The 19,290-nt window shown below is 42.4% G+C and overlaps 1 protein-coding gene across 4 annotated transcripts in view; it reads left to right on the top strand.

The window, feature by feature from the left end:
- LOC121826268 (putative Polycomb group protein ASXL2) overlaps positions 1-19,290 on the top strand; it is a 142,338-nt gene that overhangs the window by 37,176 nt on the left and 85,872 nt on the right. Inside the window, exon 1 of one of the 4 annotated variants that reach the window (XM_076558759.1) lies at positions 14,457-14,838. The exons of 2 other annotated variants lie outside the window; for them this stretch is intronic. In XM_076558759.1, the coding sequence (XP_076414874.1) occupies positions 14,782-14,838 (57 nt within the window). In that variant the 5' untranslated portion in view covers positions 14,457-14,781. Of the gene's footprint in view, positions 1-14,456; positions 14,839-15,003; positions 15,428-19,290 lie in introns of those variants that run through there. One more of the 4 variants, XM_076558760.1, reaches the window with a different exon arrangement.

Genomic DNA, 19,290 nt, shown 5'->3' on the forward strand with positions numbered 1-19,290 from the left:
AGATGTTTCTTATATTTTAGGAAAAGATTGGTCAAGTACTTAAGACGATTATTACTCTTTCATCTTTTATAGGCCTAGGTCAATCTAGTAGTATTGCTAGCAGCTCAAAAATATTAAGATGGTCAGATAGATAAAATTATGGCATATTCTGCCCATATGTCATCCAAACCTAACACACTATGGAGAAGAGACATGCTGTAACTAATGGATGTAACTAATCTCTGCTGTGGACTAATATCAGCTCAAATGCTACAGATGGGTTTTAAACGTAAAGGAACTTGAGGAAAGAAGCTCAAGGCATAATTGAGCCCATTATTCCAGAAATCATAAATGGCAGACATGGCCTAGGTTATCAGGATTTGTCCTAGGAGCCACTATCCCCCGACTGCTGACCACATTTCAGAAAGATCTATTGCTCCTTTCTGGATCAAACAATGGCCTTTGAATACTGAGAGAATTGTAACTGTGACCTGTCTGGTGGAGGAGAAACGTAAAAATAGGGCATATAAAGCCTCCCACCAGTCCTTCAGTCACCCCAATATTTGTTGTTTAAAGAAAATCAGGCTTATAAACCGTTACAGGATCTGAAGAAATTAAATAAAATTTATTAAAGCCAAGGGGATTCTCACAGCCTGGCTTGCCATCTCCCATTACCATCCCTAGGAATCAAAATAACAATGGTTATAAATTTACAAGATTGCTTCTTTGCCATACCTCCTCAACCTAAAGATTGTCAGCATTTCCCTTCTAGCTTGCCTACTCACCCTGCCATGATGGAGGCCAAAGCTCACATACAGAGCAGGAAATGCGAACTCTGTTTATCCAGGACTCATTTATTGAGCAGAGTTCCTCATTTTATATATACAGATTAACTATCAGAACTGTCAATTATAGCTTCCTCACAGTCCCCCAAACTAATAATAATATATGTGTATGTATATGTGTATATACATATATATTACAATACATTTATTGCACAGATGATATTACATTTATATCAAACTATGAAACTTATGAGTCTATAGATGGGCAGATAGCTCTACAGGATATACTGGCACCTTTTCATGTGTCTGTCCAACAATTATAAATTCAATTTAAATTATATTAAATATAATTTAAATTATAAATTATAAATGGTGTGGGGCGTTTACCCACCACCCCCACAGCTTCCCCGAGTTTTCTTGAGTGCGAGCAGCAGGAAATATTAGATAGAAGGATTTATAGCGGAGAATCTTGCGGAGATAAACAGATAGAAAATAAAGGATAGCCTCGAGAGGGCCTGGAACCTATTCCAACGGGCCCGGACTGTCTCTGGTCCAGGGTTTTTATAGAGACACCAAGGGGTGGAGCAAAAGACCTCCTCCCCCAGCACAGCCAAGTGCAGGCCATCTCAGACACCTGCACTCAGGCCCATGGTCCTGATCATCCTCTATTCGGACCTGCTGGGTAAAGCCACGAGGAACCCCAGAACGGGCCCCCACAGGTCCCCCCTTCTTAATATATAAAAAAATAACTATTAATGGCTTACAGCAATTTCCATAGCTGTTACACCTCCCAGTATGGGAGTAGAGGATGATATAAATGGCATTTCTCTTTTGAATTAGGTCCAAGGTGACCACAGCAGTCTTAGCTGCCTCAAGCCCTTTTCTAAACCAAAAACTTAAGGCAACTACAAACTTCAAGAATCCCTTAGCTTCATCATTACCATTAACAGGTTAACATAAATATTGCTATACATAGTCACAATTCTCTCAATCTTACAACTCAAAGCAAACTCTTAACAGAACCATTAGAATTAGCATATATGGTGCTATATATAGTTAACAATTTTCTCCGTCTTACAACTTTAACTCAGTCATTTGAATTTTCTTGTTAACAGAACATAGGAAAAACTTCGATTTATTCACATCAAACTTAAACATTTCCTTAACTCCACAAAACCAGGGTGCATTAAAATCAATAGGTTTCTGCGAACATAATTCAATCTCATAACTCCTCCTTTTCTTTATAATTTTTTAAACAAAGTCTCAAACCTAGTTAGAGGAACCCAAACTTATCTGTTTAAACAGTTCCATTTGTAACACAAAACCAGTTCCATAAGTAATTCCATTTTTACATAAACAGTTCCACAAAACAATTTATAAATCACCAGTTAATAAAGCATATATGCATACACAAAATTGCATCTTGATTCTAAGTAGAAATACATTTCTTCATTTAAACAGTTCCATTTTTAACCCAATTCCAGAAAACTGTTCCTAGGTCATTACTATAAGTAAGCTCAAAATTGTCCCATTGCAATGAAATCTCTATTGTTCATTTCATTTAAGTACCAAAATTCAAATGATAAATATTGGTACTAGCCTTCCAAATTTGAAGAAATCCATAACCAAAATGTTTTTGTAATTTTATCTCATTTTAAGTTCAAAAAGTTCAAACAAGAAATAAATTCTGGTATCAGGCTTTCACTTCCAAATATGAAGAGACGTTTTTCAACCAAAACTTTCTGCAGTTAATTTTTGTTCAAACAAGCGTCTCTACAACTTTTGTTCTCAAAGACAGACTTTTTTAGTTATAGTAAGATTTTAAACCGCACCGTTTTTGCTGTTAGCTCAGGTTTTTCTGTGCTGCGTTGATATTCCACGGATCTCAGCTGCGGATGCCTTGTGCTGGTTCTGGCGTCCGCCATTCTTAGCTTCTTAGCGGCTTCTGGAGCTTTTGAAATCATTCAGACTGCCTACTTTGCAGTCTACTAGGACACTATCTCCTGTGTCTCAGGTGTTTTCACCATATACATTAATAGACTCACACTTAACATTTACACTTTTTCACAAACTCACATATAACATTTTTTTGCCTTGCAAAGCATTTAGACTCATATTCAACATTTACACGTTTTTACAAACTCACATACAACATATTAACATCTACTTATTTATACTTTATAGAACTACTTTAGCAAATATATTTTCTATTAATTCTTATATACTTATATTCATTCCATCTTATTTCTTATTTAAACTTACATTTACAACTAGCGTCTTACAAGCTTATTACTACATGTCTTAAGACTACCTTAGATACTTCTTACAAGCTTATATTCTTAAAGGAACTCTATATATTTTACAAACTTATATAGGCTACCATTAGCATATATCTAACTTAGCAAACACCTAAAGATTTCTTAACACAGATCTAACAAGACAGAATTTTTACAAATTCACTTATCTTATTTTCATCTTTCTACTTCTTACTCTTAATTATCACTATCTCTATTATAAAGATTCTCTTAACTAGACAGGAAGTACGTACATCATTTCTAAAGTTTACAGTTTATAGTTAGCTTTGTTATAAAGCACTGGGATTTAGTGAGTGTTGTCATTATAGAGTTGTGATACTTGTTGCTAGGGGATTGTAACATTCTCCGGACAAAGCCACACCCCAAAGTTGTCAGTTCTCTCAGCCGTTCCGGACCGGCAGAGATGCACTGTCAGCGGTAGACAGTTTTTAACTAGAGGCTGTCCCTTCACCCAAATTCATAATAGTTTCCCCTAAGAACTTCAATTCAAACAAACGTTTCTATCACAGCAGTACTTTTGGTTTGTTCTACTAAAAAACTTTACACTGAGGGTGAAATTATCATATTTAGCTGTTGTAAAGCTCTTCGCCAAAAACTGCACAGCTATTAGGTGGTATTTTAAGGATTTTAAAGTGACTTGTTTGCTCTTATAGGTAGCTTTTTGTCATCCAACTGCCGTAAAAACTTTGCACAGCTATTAGGGTAAATAAGGCACTTTACCAACGGAGCCCCAAACCGAGAAGCTCCTAGTTCCGTATCCTTTCAATCTTTCATTGGAACTGATACTTAAACTTAGACGACTTTCCTTATTCTTTTAAAGGCTGTATTTTAAGTTTACCATGAACGTATTTTCGAGCTGACAAAAGTGTTTCAGGGCAATGTCATCATCTTTAGCAGAAAAACTACCTTTCCCAGAATGCATTTCCCTTATATCATGCCATAATAATATCAGTCCCATATCAGTCCCTTATATCATTTCCCATAGTTCTTTTTGTGTTCGAGAGTCAACTGGTTCTCTTTTACCAGACTTGCTTACAAATTCTTGCCCGGGAGGTTTGAACAAAGTTTTTTGCTTTTGCAATGGGAGATTTGAACAAGCATTTTACATTTTCAGTTATGGGACATTGGGAGGTTTCTATTCTCAGCTGGCTTTAACAGGTGTCTCTCCTTCATCATTCACTGGCCCCGGATCAGAACCGCACCTGCCTCGTTAGCACGCATTGAGGATGGCATTTCTGAGAGCAACTTTCCTCGGGGCTTGTGCTTGCCTTAGCCAGTCAGTGAAAAACAAGATCATGTACAACAGCTTTTCCATAGCTCCTTCAGAGAGATTTTCTCCCACTGATCTTATTCTCATTTTGCTTGCTCCTTCCTTCCCCAGATGCAGAGCTTCAGCTATCAGCGGCTCTGTACCTCTGCTAGCTGCCTTTGGAGGTAGGGGCTTTTTTTCTCCCCCCGAATCTGCCTCAAACTCTAGCAGCTTTTCAGGTCACATATTTTCTGGGGAGGATTATGTCCCTTCTCTGTTTCTTCAGAGTCTTTCTCCCAGACAGTTCCCAGTTTGGTTTCAGTTTATCCCCTCTACCCCAGAAACAGTTTCCGACACTACAGTGGCGGCTTTCCCTGCTACTGAAGGTAGGGGTTTTTTGTCCGTTTCTGTTTTCGGGGTCTGTGTGGTTTGCATACAGACTGAAAATCTAACAAGGGAGGTTTTTGCCATTTCTAAACTCCCATTAGGACGGGTACTTTGCCTCATCAGGCCTTCACCTGGCCCAGTCCCCCAGTGGGTTGTGTTTGCTTGTCTGGTTGCTCAAGGACAGAGCTTATGCCAGAGGCAATCACCCCTCAGGGCTACACTCCCTCATCTCATCAGGAGTCAGTTGAAACAAAGCTTTTCTCAAAGAGATGCTTTCTCTGACAGAAAAGAAAGCTTTACTCCTGGTTAGTTCTGTTCTGCCCTGGCTGGGCTCTTTCCCCAGACAGCGTTCTGACTCGGCAGCATGACTGCTTCAGACACAGTTCAGCTTTACTGTTTTCCCAGAAAGGTCCTTTCTCTGATAGGAAAGCTTTTCTCAGGTTTCTTTTTGTAGTTGTGGACCTTTCAACCCGGGACTTGTAGGAAAGTGGACAACTGTGCCGTTCCCACAGGCTTTAGCTTGCTTTGTTCATTAGCAATCTTCCCCTGGGTCCTGCACCTTCCTGCCTCAGCTCTGTGCTCCAGGAAGTTTACAACTGCAGGAACCCTAGTATCCCCGAAATGCACTCCAACTCAGAGACGCTGGCCAGTCACCTCTGGGTTTTTGCTCAGAAGCGAGGATACAATGCTAACAGTTTGCATTGCTTCAGGGGATCTTTGCATTAGAGCGATTATTAGGAGCACCTTTTCATTCTGAAATGCTCACTCAAAACCTTTGCTGCCTCAGCTCGGCCGTAACTGAAAAGCCTGTTTTTTCTGCTTTTTTCAGGTAAAGTTTCCTGCCCTTTTGGGCTCTCTATAGCTAGCTCTTCACCCTTACTCTCCCCAAGCGTTTCCCTCAGGGTACTCTGACCCACTGTCTTTTACTAGCTTGAAGAGACAGAGCTTAGAAGGGGTTTTTAGAAATTTGTCCTTGCCTCCTGCATTGCAGGGAGGATTTTTAAAGCTTGAAAGAACTTAGGTTTTGCTGTCTTAAGAGGTTTGTTGTTTTCCCTTAGAGCTAATCACAGGTGGTCCCCATATTAATATCTTCAGGTGATTCTAATTTTTATCATCTCCCAGAAGGACAAATTTAGTTTTTAAGTTTAAGAGAGCTTTTGAGAAAGATTAAGGCTTTTTAGAGAGATTTTTTTCCCCCAAATTTTCCAAGAAAAGCTTTATAGTTCAAGAGAAAGATTTTTTTCCCCCCCAGGAGAAAGACCAACTTTTCCCAAAACTTCCCAACTTTAAACTTTGACTTCTTACACCCCCATTTTTGCCTCAGGGAGAAATCACTTTCTCCTGCCACTTGGATTTAGCATTTCAGCTGTCCCCAGGTCAAAAGCTTCCATAGGAAACTTTTTCTTCCCCATAAGCTCAAAGAAGAGCTTTTTTACTACCCGTAAAGCCCAAAGAAAGATTTTTTCCCCAGTTTGCTTTCAAAGCCCCCAAAGTTAGAAAATTGAAGAGTTTTTCTGTCTAGTTGCCTTACTTATTTTTTCCTACACAATCTTATACTTCTAAGTTTTCCCTAAACTATATTACTACCCTATATCTTATACTTATCACAGATAGAAATTGAGAAAGGGATAGAAGATAGAAAATTTTGACAGAAGAGAATTTCGCTGCAGCATCGGACATCCTTCCAGTCCGCTTTCCTTTTCTCTCGAGGATAAAACCCCTGCCTTCCCAAAAAAAATATATATAAAAATATATATATTCCATAACACCGGCATGCCTTTCCACTGGCAGGGCTGACTCAGCACTTTCACCAAAAACTCTGTAATAAAACTATTATTTTCCTTTATCTTTAGTCCCTATTACTTTGTCTTAAGTCCCTGTTCATTTGTCTTTAGTCCCCCCTTTTTTTTGTCCCTTTTTTCTTTAGTCCCTTTTTTTCTTTAGTCCCTTTTTTTCTTTAGTCCCTTTTTTTCTTTAGTCCCTTTTTTTCTTTAGTCCCTTTTTTTCTTTAGTCCCTGTTCACGGCGCCATTCTGTGGGGCGTTTACCCACCACCCCCACAGCTTCCCCGAGTTTTCTTGAGTGCGAGCAGCAGGAAATATTAGATAGAAGGATTTATAGCGGAGAATCTTGCGGAGATAAACAGATAGAAAATAAAGGATAGCCTCGAGAGGGCCTGGAACCTATTCCAACGGGCCCGGACTGTCTCTGGTCCAGGGTTTTTATAGAGACACCAAGGGGTGGAGCAAAAGACCTCCTCCCCCAGCACAGCCAAGTGCAGGCCATCTCAGACACCTGCACTCAGGCCCATGGTCCTGATCATCCTCTATTCGGACCTGCTGGGTAAAGCCACGAGGAACCCCAGAACGGGCCCCCACAAAATGGAAGCTCACCCATGAGGCTTATGTCCTTATGATTTATGGTTATTAAATAAGAAGTAATACATCATTTATTTCACTGCTTTCCAATTTTAGGAAGGCCTAGAGCTCATTTATAGACAACAGCCTTACATATACTTCAAGAGCTCTTAAAAATTGGTGCTTAATTTTTCAGATCCCCCACTACAGGCATTCCTTATTACCCCCAGGCCAAGCCACAAAGTCACACCTAAGCCTCTGTGATCTTCTCACTGGTATTTGAAAAGGTCCTGATGTTTTCATACTGTCAGGAGGAGGATATGCCTACATGTCTTCACAGGATATTGACCCATCTTATGAATCCTGGATCGCCTGGTCACACCATATACTAGGCCACTGCAGGACAAAGGCGCTCTAAAGCTGCCAGTCCAAATACAGGCTGTTATTTACCTCTAGATTCTTAAATATTGAGCTTTGAATATGAATAAATAGATACAATTCCAGATCCTTTTGATGAACTTTCATCAATGGTATAAAACTTATAGAAATATGATTAGAAATAATAATTCTGTTCTAAATGTATTTTATTAATTTTTGTCAAAAGATAAATGAGACTATATATGTATGTACGTATGTATGTATGTATGTATATATCACATTTCATTCTCTGCCTATCCTGATGTTTTGTTGAGACTCCAAGGATTCATAATTTTGCTCTCACAAAATTTACCACTGTTATATTGCTAACATGTCTAAGATTTTGTCTATTAAGAAGGTTCTTGTAAGTTCTAGGAGATCAAAATTTGCCAATACTCACAAGCCAAAAAGACCAGGAGGAATGCAACCTGACTGCAGTTTACATCTCCCACTTACATATTTTCTTTTTCTTCTCTGGGGTAGGGAGGGGAACTTTCCTTCTCTCCTTGGCCTGATATCTCCTCTCACCTGCTAACCATGCATTTAATATTCCATAGGTACACCTAAGAGAAAAAGTTTCCTCTTTAAAACTCCTCGGCTGCATGTTCTACCATTAATACATACATTTGTTTCCAGCAGAAATTCTAACCATTTAAAGAGATACAGGTTGTCTACATCTGGACCACAGACATGTTGTCTAGCTGCAGATCTGCATCCCACCCTCCAGCCCACGAGACAGAAAATTCTGCTACACTGCGTGTCTCACAGAGTCTAAAACAGCCTGTGTTTCCTGGGTTTCCACTGCATTTCAGACCCCCACCTTTGCCCCCATATCAGCAGGAAATAACCATGAGAGATTTCTACAGCCCCCTTTGTCACGTACCCCTATTTCTGAACTGAACTCTCCAGCCCAAGGGCTGGACTGCCCTTAAAAAATGCTCTATTATTAATTGTATAAGTTCTGCCCATGATCCTGAAACTTATGTATTATCAGATATATCAGATATTCTCCTCATGTACAATTGTTCAGTATGTAAGTCTTGCCATGTATACCCTGACACAGGTTATTACTGTTTTCTCACAGCTAATAGTTTATTTAATATTGCATTGATTATAAATTTAAATTAAGTAAGCTTCAGCTGCAGCCTTATTCCCACAGATGCTCATGACTAACTCAGGTAACTCTTTAACTATCCCTCTTTAAAACACAGTTTAACCAAATTAATACCACTAATCAAAGATTAATAGAGTTAATGTTCCAAACTAACCATTTCTTTTTGCTAAGTCACAATCATAGTATTTAGACACTTTTGACCATATTATGCCATACTAGTTAATGATTGATTTTTTTATGTTACTCCTCTGCTCCCCTTTTAGCACAGATATATTCTAACTATATACAACTATACCTATTTTATTTATTTATTATGTTTATATATATTATTATATTTATTAGATGGTTAAATTACTCCTCAGCCTGCCATCTATATAGACTGTTGATTATAAATATATATATTATTGATACAATATTGATTAAATATCAATATTAATTATTACTTATAATTTTTCAAGTCATCTCCAAATTTGAGTTTATCTACATACATGTTCACAGCCCTAGAGAGAATGAAACATTATCCTTATTTTTTTTCACTATATGAAAAAAACGGAAACTGCTATGGGTCACAGGAATATATATATCATAAGAACTCAGCTGGTTATGGCAAAGCCACTACCTGGAGGGATCAGGGAATTCCTCCAGAGGAAGCCAAATTCCAAGGAGCTTTTGGTGTTATTTGGCTTGTTATATATCAGCTGTCTTCTGTTATGAAAATCATGTGTGCCTTCATAGTTTTCCCAATTGATTTTTCCCTAAGAATTGCTAACTGTGTGGACTGATCACTCTCTGGACATACACATTCTAGGTATTTGGAGAACAGCCTCAGGAAAGGCTTCCTTCCCCCCAGCCCATCTGTTTCTCCCCTTTCAGCACTGGAATCAGATATATCCCTTAGCCACTTTCAAGGACTAACAGAAATAACAGTCCAGACCACCACATGCTAGTCTCCTGATTGAAGGTAAATTCCACAAGGAGACACCACCTAGGTCAGGTGGACCTTAAGTAACAGCTTTACACAATTTAGCTCAGACCCTCCTTTCTTACAGCCTTACTAACTTTATAGACCCCTAACTTCTTACCTAACCACTTCTAGGAATGTAGCCTGAGCACATAGATCTCCTTTTTCATACACTAACGGTCATTAGCACTCAGTTGACCTCCTCTTTCACCACTCCCCTTTTGGGTTGTAAAAGAAAGCCTGGTGGTCACTGCCTGAGGAAAATGCTTACCTGCCTTTATGACCCCTTAGAATTCAAGCCTGGTGACCTTGCTCGACCAGGGGATTGTTATTGCTTGGGTTTATAACTGGATTCCTGGGAGACTTAGGAGGAACATAGAGAACTGAGAGAATAAGGAGACGGAGAAGAGAAAAGAGAATGGAAGAACTAGATAGGTACAGAGGAACAAACTGAGATGGGGAAGAACTAGATTGAAGGGCTAGAAGAGAGTACTGAAGAGAGTACTAGAAGAATGAGATGGAAGATGAGGGACAGCCAGATGGGGAAAAACAAGGTGAGAGAGAAGGAGATGGGAGAGGAGCTGATATGGGAAAGAACTAGATGGATGAGAACCTAAAGGGGTAGAACTAAGATGAAGCAATAAAATAGAACCTAGAGGGGACAGCAGGTAAATGTAGAGAGAAATCAGGTAAGAAAGGAGCTGGACATGAGAGCAGAATAGAAGCTTGTAGAGAGAGAACTGACTCAGAAGAATAAAGTGTATGGACTAAGGAGTTTTGTGTACATAGATTCATTTCTTTTTATCAAAGATTAATTATCAGTTGGTTGTAGATTTTTCCTGGACCCTGGGAAGGTACTATCGAGGGGCTGGACCCCCACAGTCCCGGATACTTTGGTCTGTTGTGGGCTCTCTTACTGGGGTGAGTAGATGAATGTGTTGTGTCTCTGTGTTTCCCCAGGAAATGTCTGTCACATAATGCCATTGCTATTGCTCCATGTAGGGTCAGAGGCATGGACTTTGAGCAGAACCAATGTAGAGCCGGTTCCCAGTCATGAACTGACTTTAGGCAAGCATTGGCAAATTGGTCAAGACTGGTTAGGGCCTCAAGCTCTTAGAGGTCTCCCTGGTTTGGCTTGAGTTGGGCCTTCTTGAGTTGACTAGAGACAGGCTTTGTACTGAGGTGGCATGTACCATGAATCTTATGTATAGTGCTGTGAGTTATTAAAGGGATTGGTGAAAATATATATACGTATCAATTGCCAGAATCCTGTGATCAGTAGTTGATGGTCTCTCAACCTTTTTTTTTCTTTCTAGTTAATATAGCCCTTTTGAACTGAGAGGTAAGGATGTAAACTCAGTGGGTGAGCACTTGCCTACATGTTCAAGTCCTGGATTTGTTCCCTAGTATAAATAAGTAAAGATAAATTTAAAATTCCAGGAAAGGTATCAATCTTTTACTCAAAAAAAAAAAAAATCCACATGTAGGTTGGGTGTGATGATGCACCCCTTTAATTCCAACACTCAGGAGGCAGAGAGAGGCAGGTGATCTCTGTGAGTTCCAGGCCAGTCTAAGTCCCCTTACCAAGTTCCATGACAGCCAGGGCTACAAAGAGAGACACCCTGTTTCAAAAAGCCACAAAGGAACCCACATTTATCACATACACACATACACACACACACACACACACACACACACACACACACACACACACACTTTTTATTGTTGGTTCTTTTTTGACACAGGGTCTCATACAGCCAGGGCTGACCTGGAACTTGCTTCTCAGCAGACCTCATGGTTTTAATGCCTGAGTGGTAGGAAGACAAGGTGACAAGGACACCATTTTTGACACAGGAAATATTGCCAATAATAGAAAAAGGCTATATGAATTGCTGGAACCCATCTAGTGACTCTTACATGCTAGACAACAGGCTATCTCTAGAGTTCTGCCTTCAAGTGAAGGCCTGTAACCCCAGGTTCTCGAGAGGCTGAGCAATGAGGATGGCAAGTTCAAAGGCTGCCAAAGCTACAGAAGCAATTCAAGAACTGGATACTGGCAAAAAACTGACATACAGACCAATGGAATTGAATTGAAGACCTTGACATTAATCCATGCACATATGAACATCTGATTTTTGACAAAGGAAGCCAAAACTATACAATGGAAAAAAGAAAGTATCTTCAACAGATGGTGCTGGCATAACTGGATGTCAACATGTAAAAGATTACAAAGAGATCCCTATCTGTCACCATGCACAAAACTCAAGTCCAAGTAGATCAAAGACCTCAACATAAATCCAGTTACTCTGAACCTGACAGAAGAGAAAGTAGGAAGTACTCTTGAACACATTGGCACAGGAGGCCACTTCCTAAATACAACACCAGTAGTACAGACACTGAGAACAACAATTAATAAATGAGACGTTTTGAAACTGAGAAGCTTTTGTAGGACAAAAGACACAGTCAATAAGACAAAAAGACAGCCTACAGAATGAGAAAAGACCTTCACCAACCCCACATCTGACAGAGGACTGATCTCCAAAGTATATAAAGAACTCAAGAAACTAGACATCAAAATACTGAACAGTCCAATTAAAAAATGGGCTAAAGAGCTAAACAGAATTCTCAAAAGAAGAATCTCAAATGGCTGAAAGACACTTAAAGAAATGCTCATCATCCCTAATCATCAGGGAAATGCAAATCAAAACAACTCTGAGATATCACTTTACACGTGTCAGAACGGCTATGATCAAAAACACTAATGACAGTCTATGTTGGAGAGGATGCGGAGCAAAGGGAACACTCCTCCACTGTTGGTGGGAGTGCAAACTTGTACAACCACTGTGGAAATCAGTATGGCAGTTTCTCAGAAAATTGGGAATCGATCTACCTGAAGACCCAGCCATACCACTCTTGGGCATATACCCAAGGAATGCTCAATCATACCACAAAGATACAGGCTGAACTATGTTCATAGCAGCATTATTCACAATAGCCAGAACCTGGAAACAACCTAGATGCCTGTCATTTGAAGAATGGATTAAGAAAATGTGGTACATATACACAATGGAGTACTACTCAGCAGAGAAAAACAATGACAGCATGAAATTTGCAGGCAAATGGATGGAACTAGAAAACATCCTGAGTGAGGAAACCCAGACCCAGAAGGACAAGCATGGTATGTACTCACTCATAAGTAGATACTAGATATAAAGTAAAGGACAATTAGACTGCAACCCACAGAACCAGGTAGGCTACCTAGCAGGGGGAACCCTAGGATGACTGTGGCTTATAATAACTTTTGGTTTTACTCAATCACTGGGCAAGCCTCAGTGAAACATTTCACTATTAGGATAAGAATTTGAGCCGGGCGTGGTGGCGCACGCCTTTAATCCCAGCACTCGGGAGGCAGAGCCAGGCGGATCTCTGTGAGTTCGAGGCCAGCCTGGGCTACCAAGTGAGCTCCAGGAAAGGCGCAAAGCTACACTGAGAAACCCTGTCTCGAAAAAACCAAAAAAAAAAAAAAAAAAAAAAAGAATTTGTACTGTATCAAGCTGATAATAGAAAAATAAAGAACCATGTGGATAATTTAGGGAGACTGTCTCAAAAACAACAACAAAATGGTTGGGAGTATAGCTGAGTGGTACAAAGCTTGTGCTAGTCTGCAGTTTTAATACCCAGTATCCAGGGGAGGCAGGAATGTTTGCACTGAGGTTTATTCCTAGCCCCCTATACATGCATCCTGTATCATTAACAACAAATACTTTCAGCCGGTGGTGGCATACATCTTTAATCCCAGCACTCGGGAGGCAGAGGCAGGCAGATCTCTGTGAGTTCGAGGCTAGCCTGGTCTACAGAGTGAGTTCCAGGACAGCCAAAGTCACACGAAGAAACCACCTCAAAAAAGAAACCAAACCAAAACAAAAATCAAAAACCAAAATCAGTCAACTAACCAACCAAACAACCAAACAACCAAACAAACAAAAACCTTTAGGTAAATGCCATGTTCTAGATTTTTCAAGAGGGTATTACTGACATTATGAATGAGTAGTCCTTGACCAGTCATAGCTGAATCATTCAACAAATATTTAACGGATGCCTGATACATACAGGCACCGTGCCATGGGCTGAGTTCACTGAGGTAAAAGACATTTCTTTGATGAGATGAGTTACATGTAAAAATGTAACTGGTTTCTAGTGGCCTGAAAAAAGTCACCCAAGTTTGAGAGGCAAGTCTTGTGAGCTAACAACCTGGTTTTGGTTTCTCCACATTCTATACGCGAGATTTGAGTGACTCAATCTAACCTATCTCATGTACTAAACTGAGATTAATTATAGACGAGAACTGCTTGCTGTACATCTTTTAAAAAGATTTAGTTTGTAAAAATGAGCTCAAGGGCACAGGGGTGCATGCCTGTAATTACCAGTAACGGGAAAACAGGACCTGGAGTTTAAGATCGTTCCACAATAAAACAAAACCTGAAGTTTATCGGAACGGTACTTGGCCGGATCCCTTAGGCGAGCGTCGGGCTCTTTAAGTCTCCGGAGCCGCCCCTCGCGCACACACACGGTCAGCAACCGCTCACTCAGCCTTTCCCCCGCCCCGGAAGGAGCCAATTCCGTTTCCGCCGGCGGATCTTCGCGGTGGGTGTGACCGCCAAAACATCCGACACTCCCCCTCCTCACAGACGCTGGAGGGCCCGCCCTCCATCTCGCGCATGCGCCGGAGCCGGGCCCGAGACCGGAAGTGCAGGGGCGTGGCGAAGCCGCTCCGGACAGCCGGCTCTGACGCCGAGGCTCGGGAGTTAGGGGGCGGGGGGGGGAGGAGGAGGAGGAGGCGGGGACGCGCGCGCGCGCGCAAGTGCGCGCTCGTTCGCGCAGCCCGGCTGCGTACAGTAGTGACGGCCGCGCGGGAGCGATCACATGACCACAGCGGCTGCCTGTACAGTAAGAACCCAATATGGCAGCGGCGTTAGCAGTGGCAGCAGCAGCAGCAGCAGCAGCAGCAGGACCGGCCGCCCCGTAGAACCCCCCCCCTCCACCCCCGCCACCGCGCGCCTCCGTGGCCGCGTCTCCGCTGAGTTGCTTCTCCGGTCCGACTTCCCCTTTTCCCCCCACCTTTCCCCGCCCCGCGGGAAAAGCGGTGCAGGGCGCAGCAGGCAAGGGAAGGCAGCCGGAGCCGGGGCACGGAAGCCTCCCAGTCAGTTCAGGACCCGACATGAGGGAAAAGGGCCGTAGGAAGAAGGGCAGGACCTGGGCGGAGGCCGCCAAGACGGTAAGGAGCGGGGCGCGGAGGGCAAGGCCGGCGGGAGGAGTTGGCTTTCTCGCCGGGCTGCCGGTCTCCGGGGAAGGGAGGTCACTTGGCCCCGCGGCCGGGCTGAGGGGCTCGAAAGCGCGCGCAGAGGACGGCGGTTAGGGTCGCGTTGGCGAGCGCCGAGGAGAGCGGGGCGCCGGCGCGAGGGGGTTGGTGGCGCGGCTGGCTGCCGGTTCTCCCGGGGGCTGCGAGCGGACCCCTCGGTGTTCCGAGGTTGCCCTGTCGGGGGTCACGTCGCCGGCGCCCCCGCACTGCTAGCCCTTGTTTCGGCACGGTGTGTTGTGCTTGCCCAGTAACCGGTTCTTCTCCCTTGTGCGCCTTGGAGAGCCCCGATTGGATGCAGGCAGGAGGAGGCTTGTGCGTGCATCCAGCCCCGGAAAGGAGAGGGGAGCGCTGGAGCTCGGTGGCGTTTCCCCCCGCCGAGGCGCTGGTGCCACCAGACCCCGGGGCCCCCGCTTATCTGGCTCTGGGAGCCAACGGCAGGTCACGAGGCTTTTGTGTTTGCCGTCCGAGCTGAAAGTGCAGGAGGTGTTTAGAAACGAAGTAACAGGTGGGACTTGGAGAATTTTTTTTTTTTTTCTGTTTCCGTAGAGACCTACTCTGAATAAGGCAGCAATGCATGGTGGGACGTGTAGTTTACCGGGCCTCCACTTTTCTTTAGCCAAAGTGAAGGTGGACCGACGAAATTGTGTTTAGTGGGCACACACACCCCGCCCCCGCCCACAATTTTGTTATACGGAATTTAGAAATCATTTCAGAATGAGTGTTAGTGTGAAGTCTTGTTTTGAAAAAGAAAGTTAAAAACGTGTATTTACGAAGAAACGTTACTTTAAGGAGAAATTGAAATTCCATCATTGCAAGTGTAAAAAAAATAACAGGACATTAAACATTAGTAGCATTTCAACCTCTTTTATAAATGGACAACAAGTTGGGTCTTAGTAAGTGAAGCCTTACAGGTTATAAGGTGTTATTTTCTCCTTTAAACAAGTGTGTGTGTGTGTGTGTGTGTGTGTGTGTCTGTCTGTCTGTCTGTCTTAGGGGCGGGGCATGTGCAGATGGCCATGGAGCACATGCAGAAGTGAGAGGACAACTTGTGGGAGTTTGCAGGTTCTCAGTCTTGCTGGCCAGCACTTTTACTCACTGAGCAACTTCGCTGGTCTTGGTTTAGTTATTAATCTATTTTCTGGTTTTCAGAGACAGGGTTTCTCTGTCTAGTCCTGGCAGTCCTTGAGCCCACCGTATAACACTGTAGATCACTGTAAATAACTGTTTCTTTTAGCAGACAGACCAGGCTGGCCTTGAACTCAGAGATTCCCCGAGTCTGCCTCCCAAGTGCTGGGATTGCACCACATTGCCCGGATCCTGGTTTCTGTTTTTAAATGAGACTTTCAGAACTCAAAAGTAATGTTCATCATGGAGAAAATTGGAAAGTATGAAGAAGAAAAAAAGAACTCAGTTCACTCCTTTACTCCTGCCTAGTCTTGTTTCCCCAAATCTGAATTATATGGTTTATTCAATCTGCATTTTTGTCGTTGTTGTTGAATGCTTCCCCTATATACATTTATTAGCTTACTTTGGGCTAGAATCTCACATTAATGGTTGCCTCCGATTTGCAGCAATCCTCCTGCCTCTGCTCCTTGTGTGCTGGGTTTATAGGCAGGCACCACCTTGCCCACTTTTATGGGATGCTCAGGATAGAACCTGGGCATCATGCATACTAGGCAGGTGCTCTTCCCGCCCACTTGGAATTTGTCTTTGTGACAGTATTGGTAGTTTCCCCTAACAAACATCTCTAGAAATAATATTTTGGTGGTGAGGAGTTTCTCTTCCACAGAAGTTTTACTTTCTACTTCAGGGACACCTCATTGACTGCTTCCTGTTAATGAAAGAGAAGATGCTATTTTAGTTAAAAGTATGCAAATCCCAAAATTAGTTAGGTGAATTAATTTTACTTACTTATTAGGCTTTAGTTTTTTGAGATCAGGTTTCACTTTGTAGCCCAGGCAGTCCTTAGCATTGGAAGCAGTAAGATTTCGGGAATCTCAGCAATCTTTATATCTTTTTGTTAACCTTTTTTTTTTTTTTTTGGTTTTTCGAGACAGGGTTTCTCTGTGTAGCTTTGTGCCTTTCCTGGAACTCACTCTGTAGACCAGGCTGACCTCGAACTCACAGAGATCCCCGCCTGGCTCTGCCTCCCGAGTGCTGGGAATAAAGGCATGTGCTGCTGCCGCCACTGCCGCCACCGGGCATTTGTTTGGTTTTTGAGATGGACTCTTTGTAGCTCTGCCTAATTAAGAGCCCATTGTATAATCCAGGCTGGCCTTAAACTTGAGGTGATCTCTTACCTCAGCCTCTCCAGGGTTGGGATCATAAGCACATACTACCATGTCTGATTCAATCTGTACAGTACCTTGTGAATTATCTTTTGGGTTAAATAGTTTAATGATTGGGAAATTGTGACAACCAGGAAGAATAATTTTGCATCTGTTTTATTTTCTGAAATAATAAATTAGAACATTTACTTATTTTGTGCCCCAGATATCTATATGAAAAATAGTGTTTAAAAGACCGAGATTAGACGCCAGGGTGGTATTGGCGCACGCCTTTAATCCCAGCACTCGGGAGGCAGAGCCAGGCGGATCTCTGTGAGTTCGAGGCCAGCCTGGGCTACAAAACGAGTTCCAGGAAAGGCTCCAAAACAACACAGAGAAATAGTAGGCTGGGGAAATGGCTCAGTGTTTAAGAGCACTTGTACCCGAATGCACCTTTACAGAGTATCTCCTCCCCATTTAAAAAAAAATGATTTTACTTTTCTGCTGCCGTTTTGGGGGAGGGATGTCTGTCTGTGTGTATCTAGATGTGCATGTGGAGGCCAGAGGATGCTACTGTCAGTTGCTTTTCTCAGTTGCTCTCCCCTTTATTTACTGAGACATGGTCTCCCACTAAACTGGAAGCTTGCCAGTTGGTCTACATGTGTATCTGGCCAGCTTGCCCAGGCCTCCCCCATCTCCACTTTCCAAGTACTAGTATTATTTGTATGGGGCCACCATGCACACCTGAATTCAAAATTTTGTAAATTTATTTCATGTGTATGTATATCCTGTCTGCATGTCTGTGCACCACATGCACACCTGGGATTAGAAGAGGGTGTCTGGTCCTCTGGAACTGCAGTTACAGATGGTTGTGCTTTGTTCCAGGTTACTGAATATACTAAACTTAAAAACTTTTAAAATATGACTTAAAGAGTATTAATTACACCCTTTAAATCAAATATAGAAGCCCCCATGGTGCCTCATGTCTATAACCCAAGCTCTCAGCAGGATCAGAAATTCAAGGCCAGGTTCAACTATGTAAAGTTTGAGGATGGCCTAGGCTACATGAAACTCCCTCAGAAATAAAAGAAAAAAACAATGCTATAAAATTTATATAAACTCTTTATTTAAATAAAAAAACAGAAGTAAGTAAGTAATTTCAGATGAGTCTAGTTTACTGAAAAGTGTGCATACTAAAATACTAGAGATGCTCAGTTTGGAGCTGGAGAGATGACTCAGTGTAAGAGCACTTGTTTCTCTTGCAGAGGACCGAGGTTCAGTTCCCAGCACCCACATGGTGGCTCACAACCATCTATATAACTCCAGTTCTAGGGGGTCCAATGCTTTCTGCTGACCCTGGACACCAGACACACATACATGCAGGCAAAACACTCATACATATAAAATAAAATAAATGTTTTAAAAAATGCTACTCAAGTTAGCTAAGATTGACATTTTGCTAAACATACAAGCAGGTGGAGGGTGTATATTACATAAAGTTCTATAATTTCTTTATGAATATCATGGATATCTTCTCATGGTAATAACTAAATTGCTGCCACCTTCCTTTTTTTTGAGACAAAGTCTCATGATGGCAGGGTTGGAAAGAGTGTGCAAGTGCTAGCAAGCCAGTGCACAGACACAGAGACAAACTGGGACAACGTAGTGCATGTGCCCTATGCCCAAGGACCTACTTTATTGGACCTACCCACCCATCCACCCACCCACCCTATCTATCTGAGACAGGGTCTCTCTACATACCACTGGCTGTCCTGGAACTTGCTCTGTAGACTAGACTGGTCTTGAACTTGAGCTCCGAGATCTGTCTTTCTCTGCCTTCTAGTGCTGGGGTTAAAGGAATGTACCACCACTCCCGGCTTACGACATACTTTTTAAAACTAGGCCCGACCTTGCCGGGTGATGGGAGGCAGAGGCAGGTGGATCTCTGTGAGCTAGAGGCCAGCCTGGTCTACAGAGAGAGTTCCAGGACAGCCAAGGCTACATAGAGAAACTCTGTAACCAGGCCCTACCTCTTTAACATTTCCGCTGCATAATAAATCTATCAGATTGCAGATCCATCAGTGAATTTGCCCTTTGATGA

The sequence above is a fragment of the Peromyscus maniculatus genome, chromosome 22 (assembly GCF_049852395.1).
Source record: "Peromyscus maniculatus bairdii isolate BWxNUB_F1_BW_parent chromosome 22, HU_Pman_BW_mat_3.1, whole genome shotgun sequence".
Lineage (NCBI taxonomy): Eukaryota > Metazoa > Chordata > Mammalia > Rodentia > Cricetidae > Peromyscus > Peromyscus maniculatus.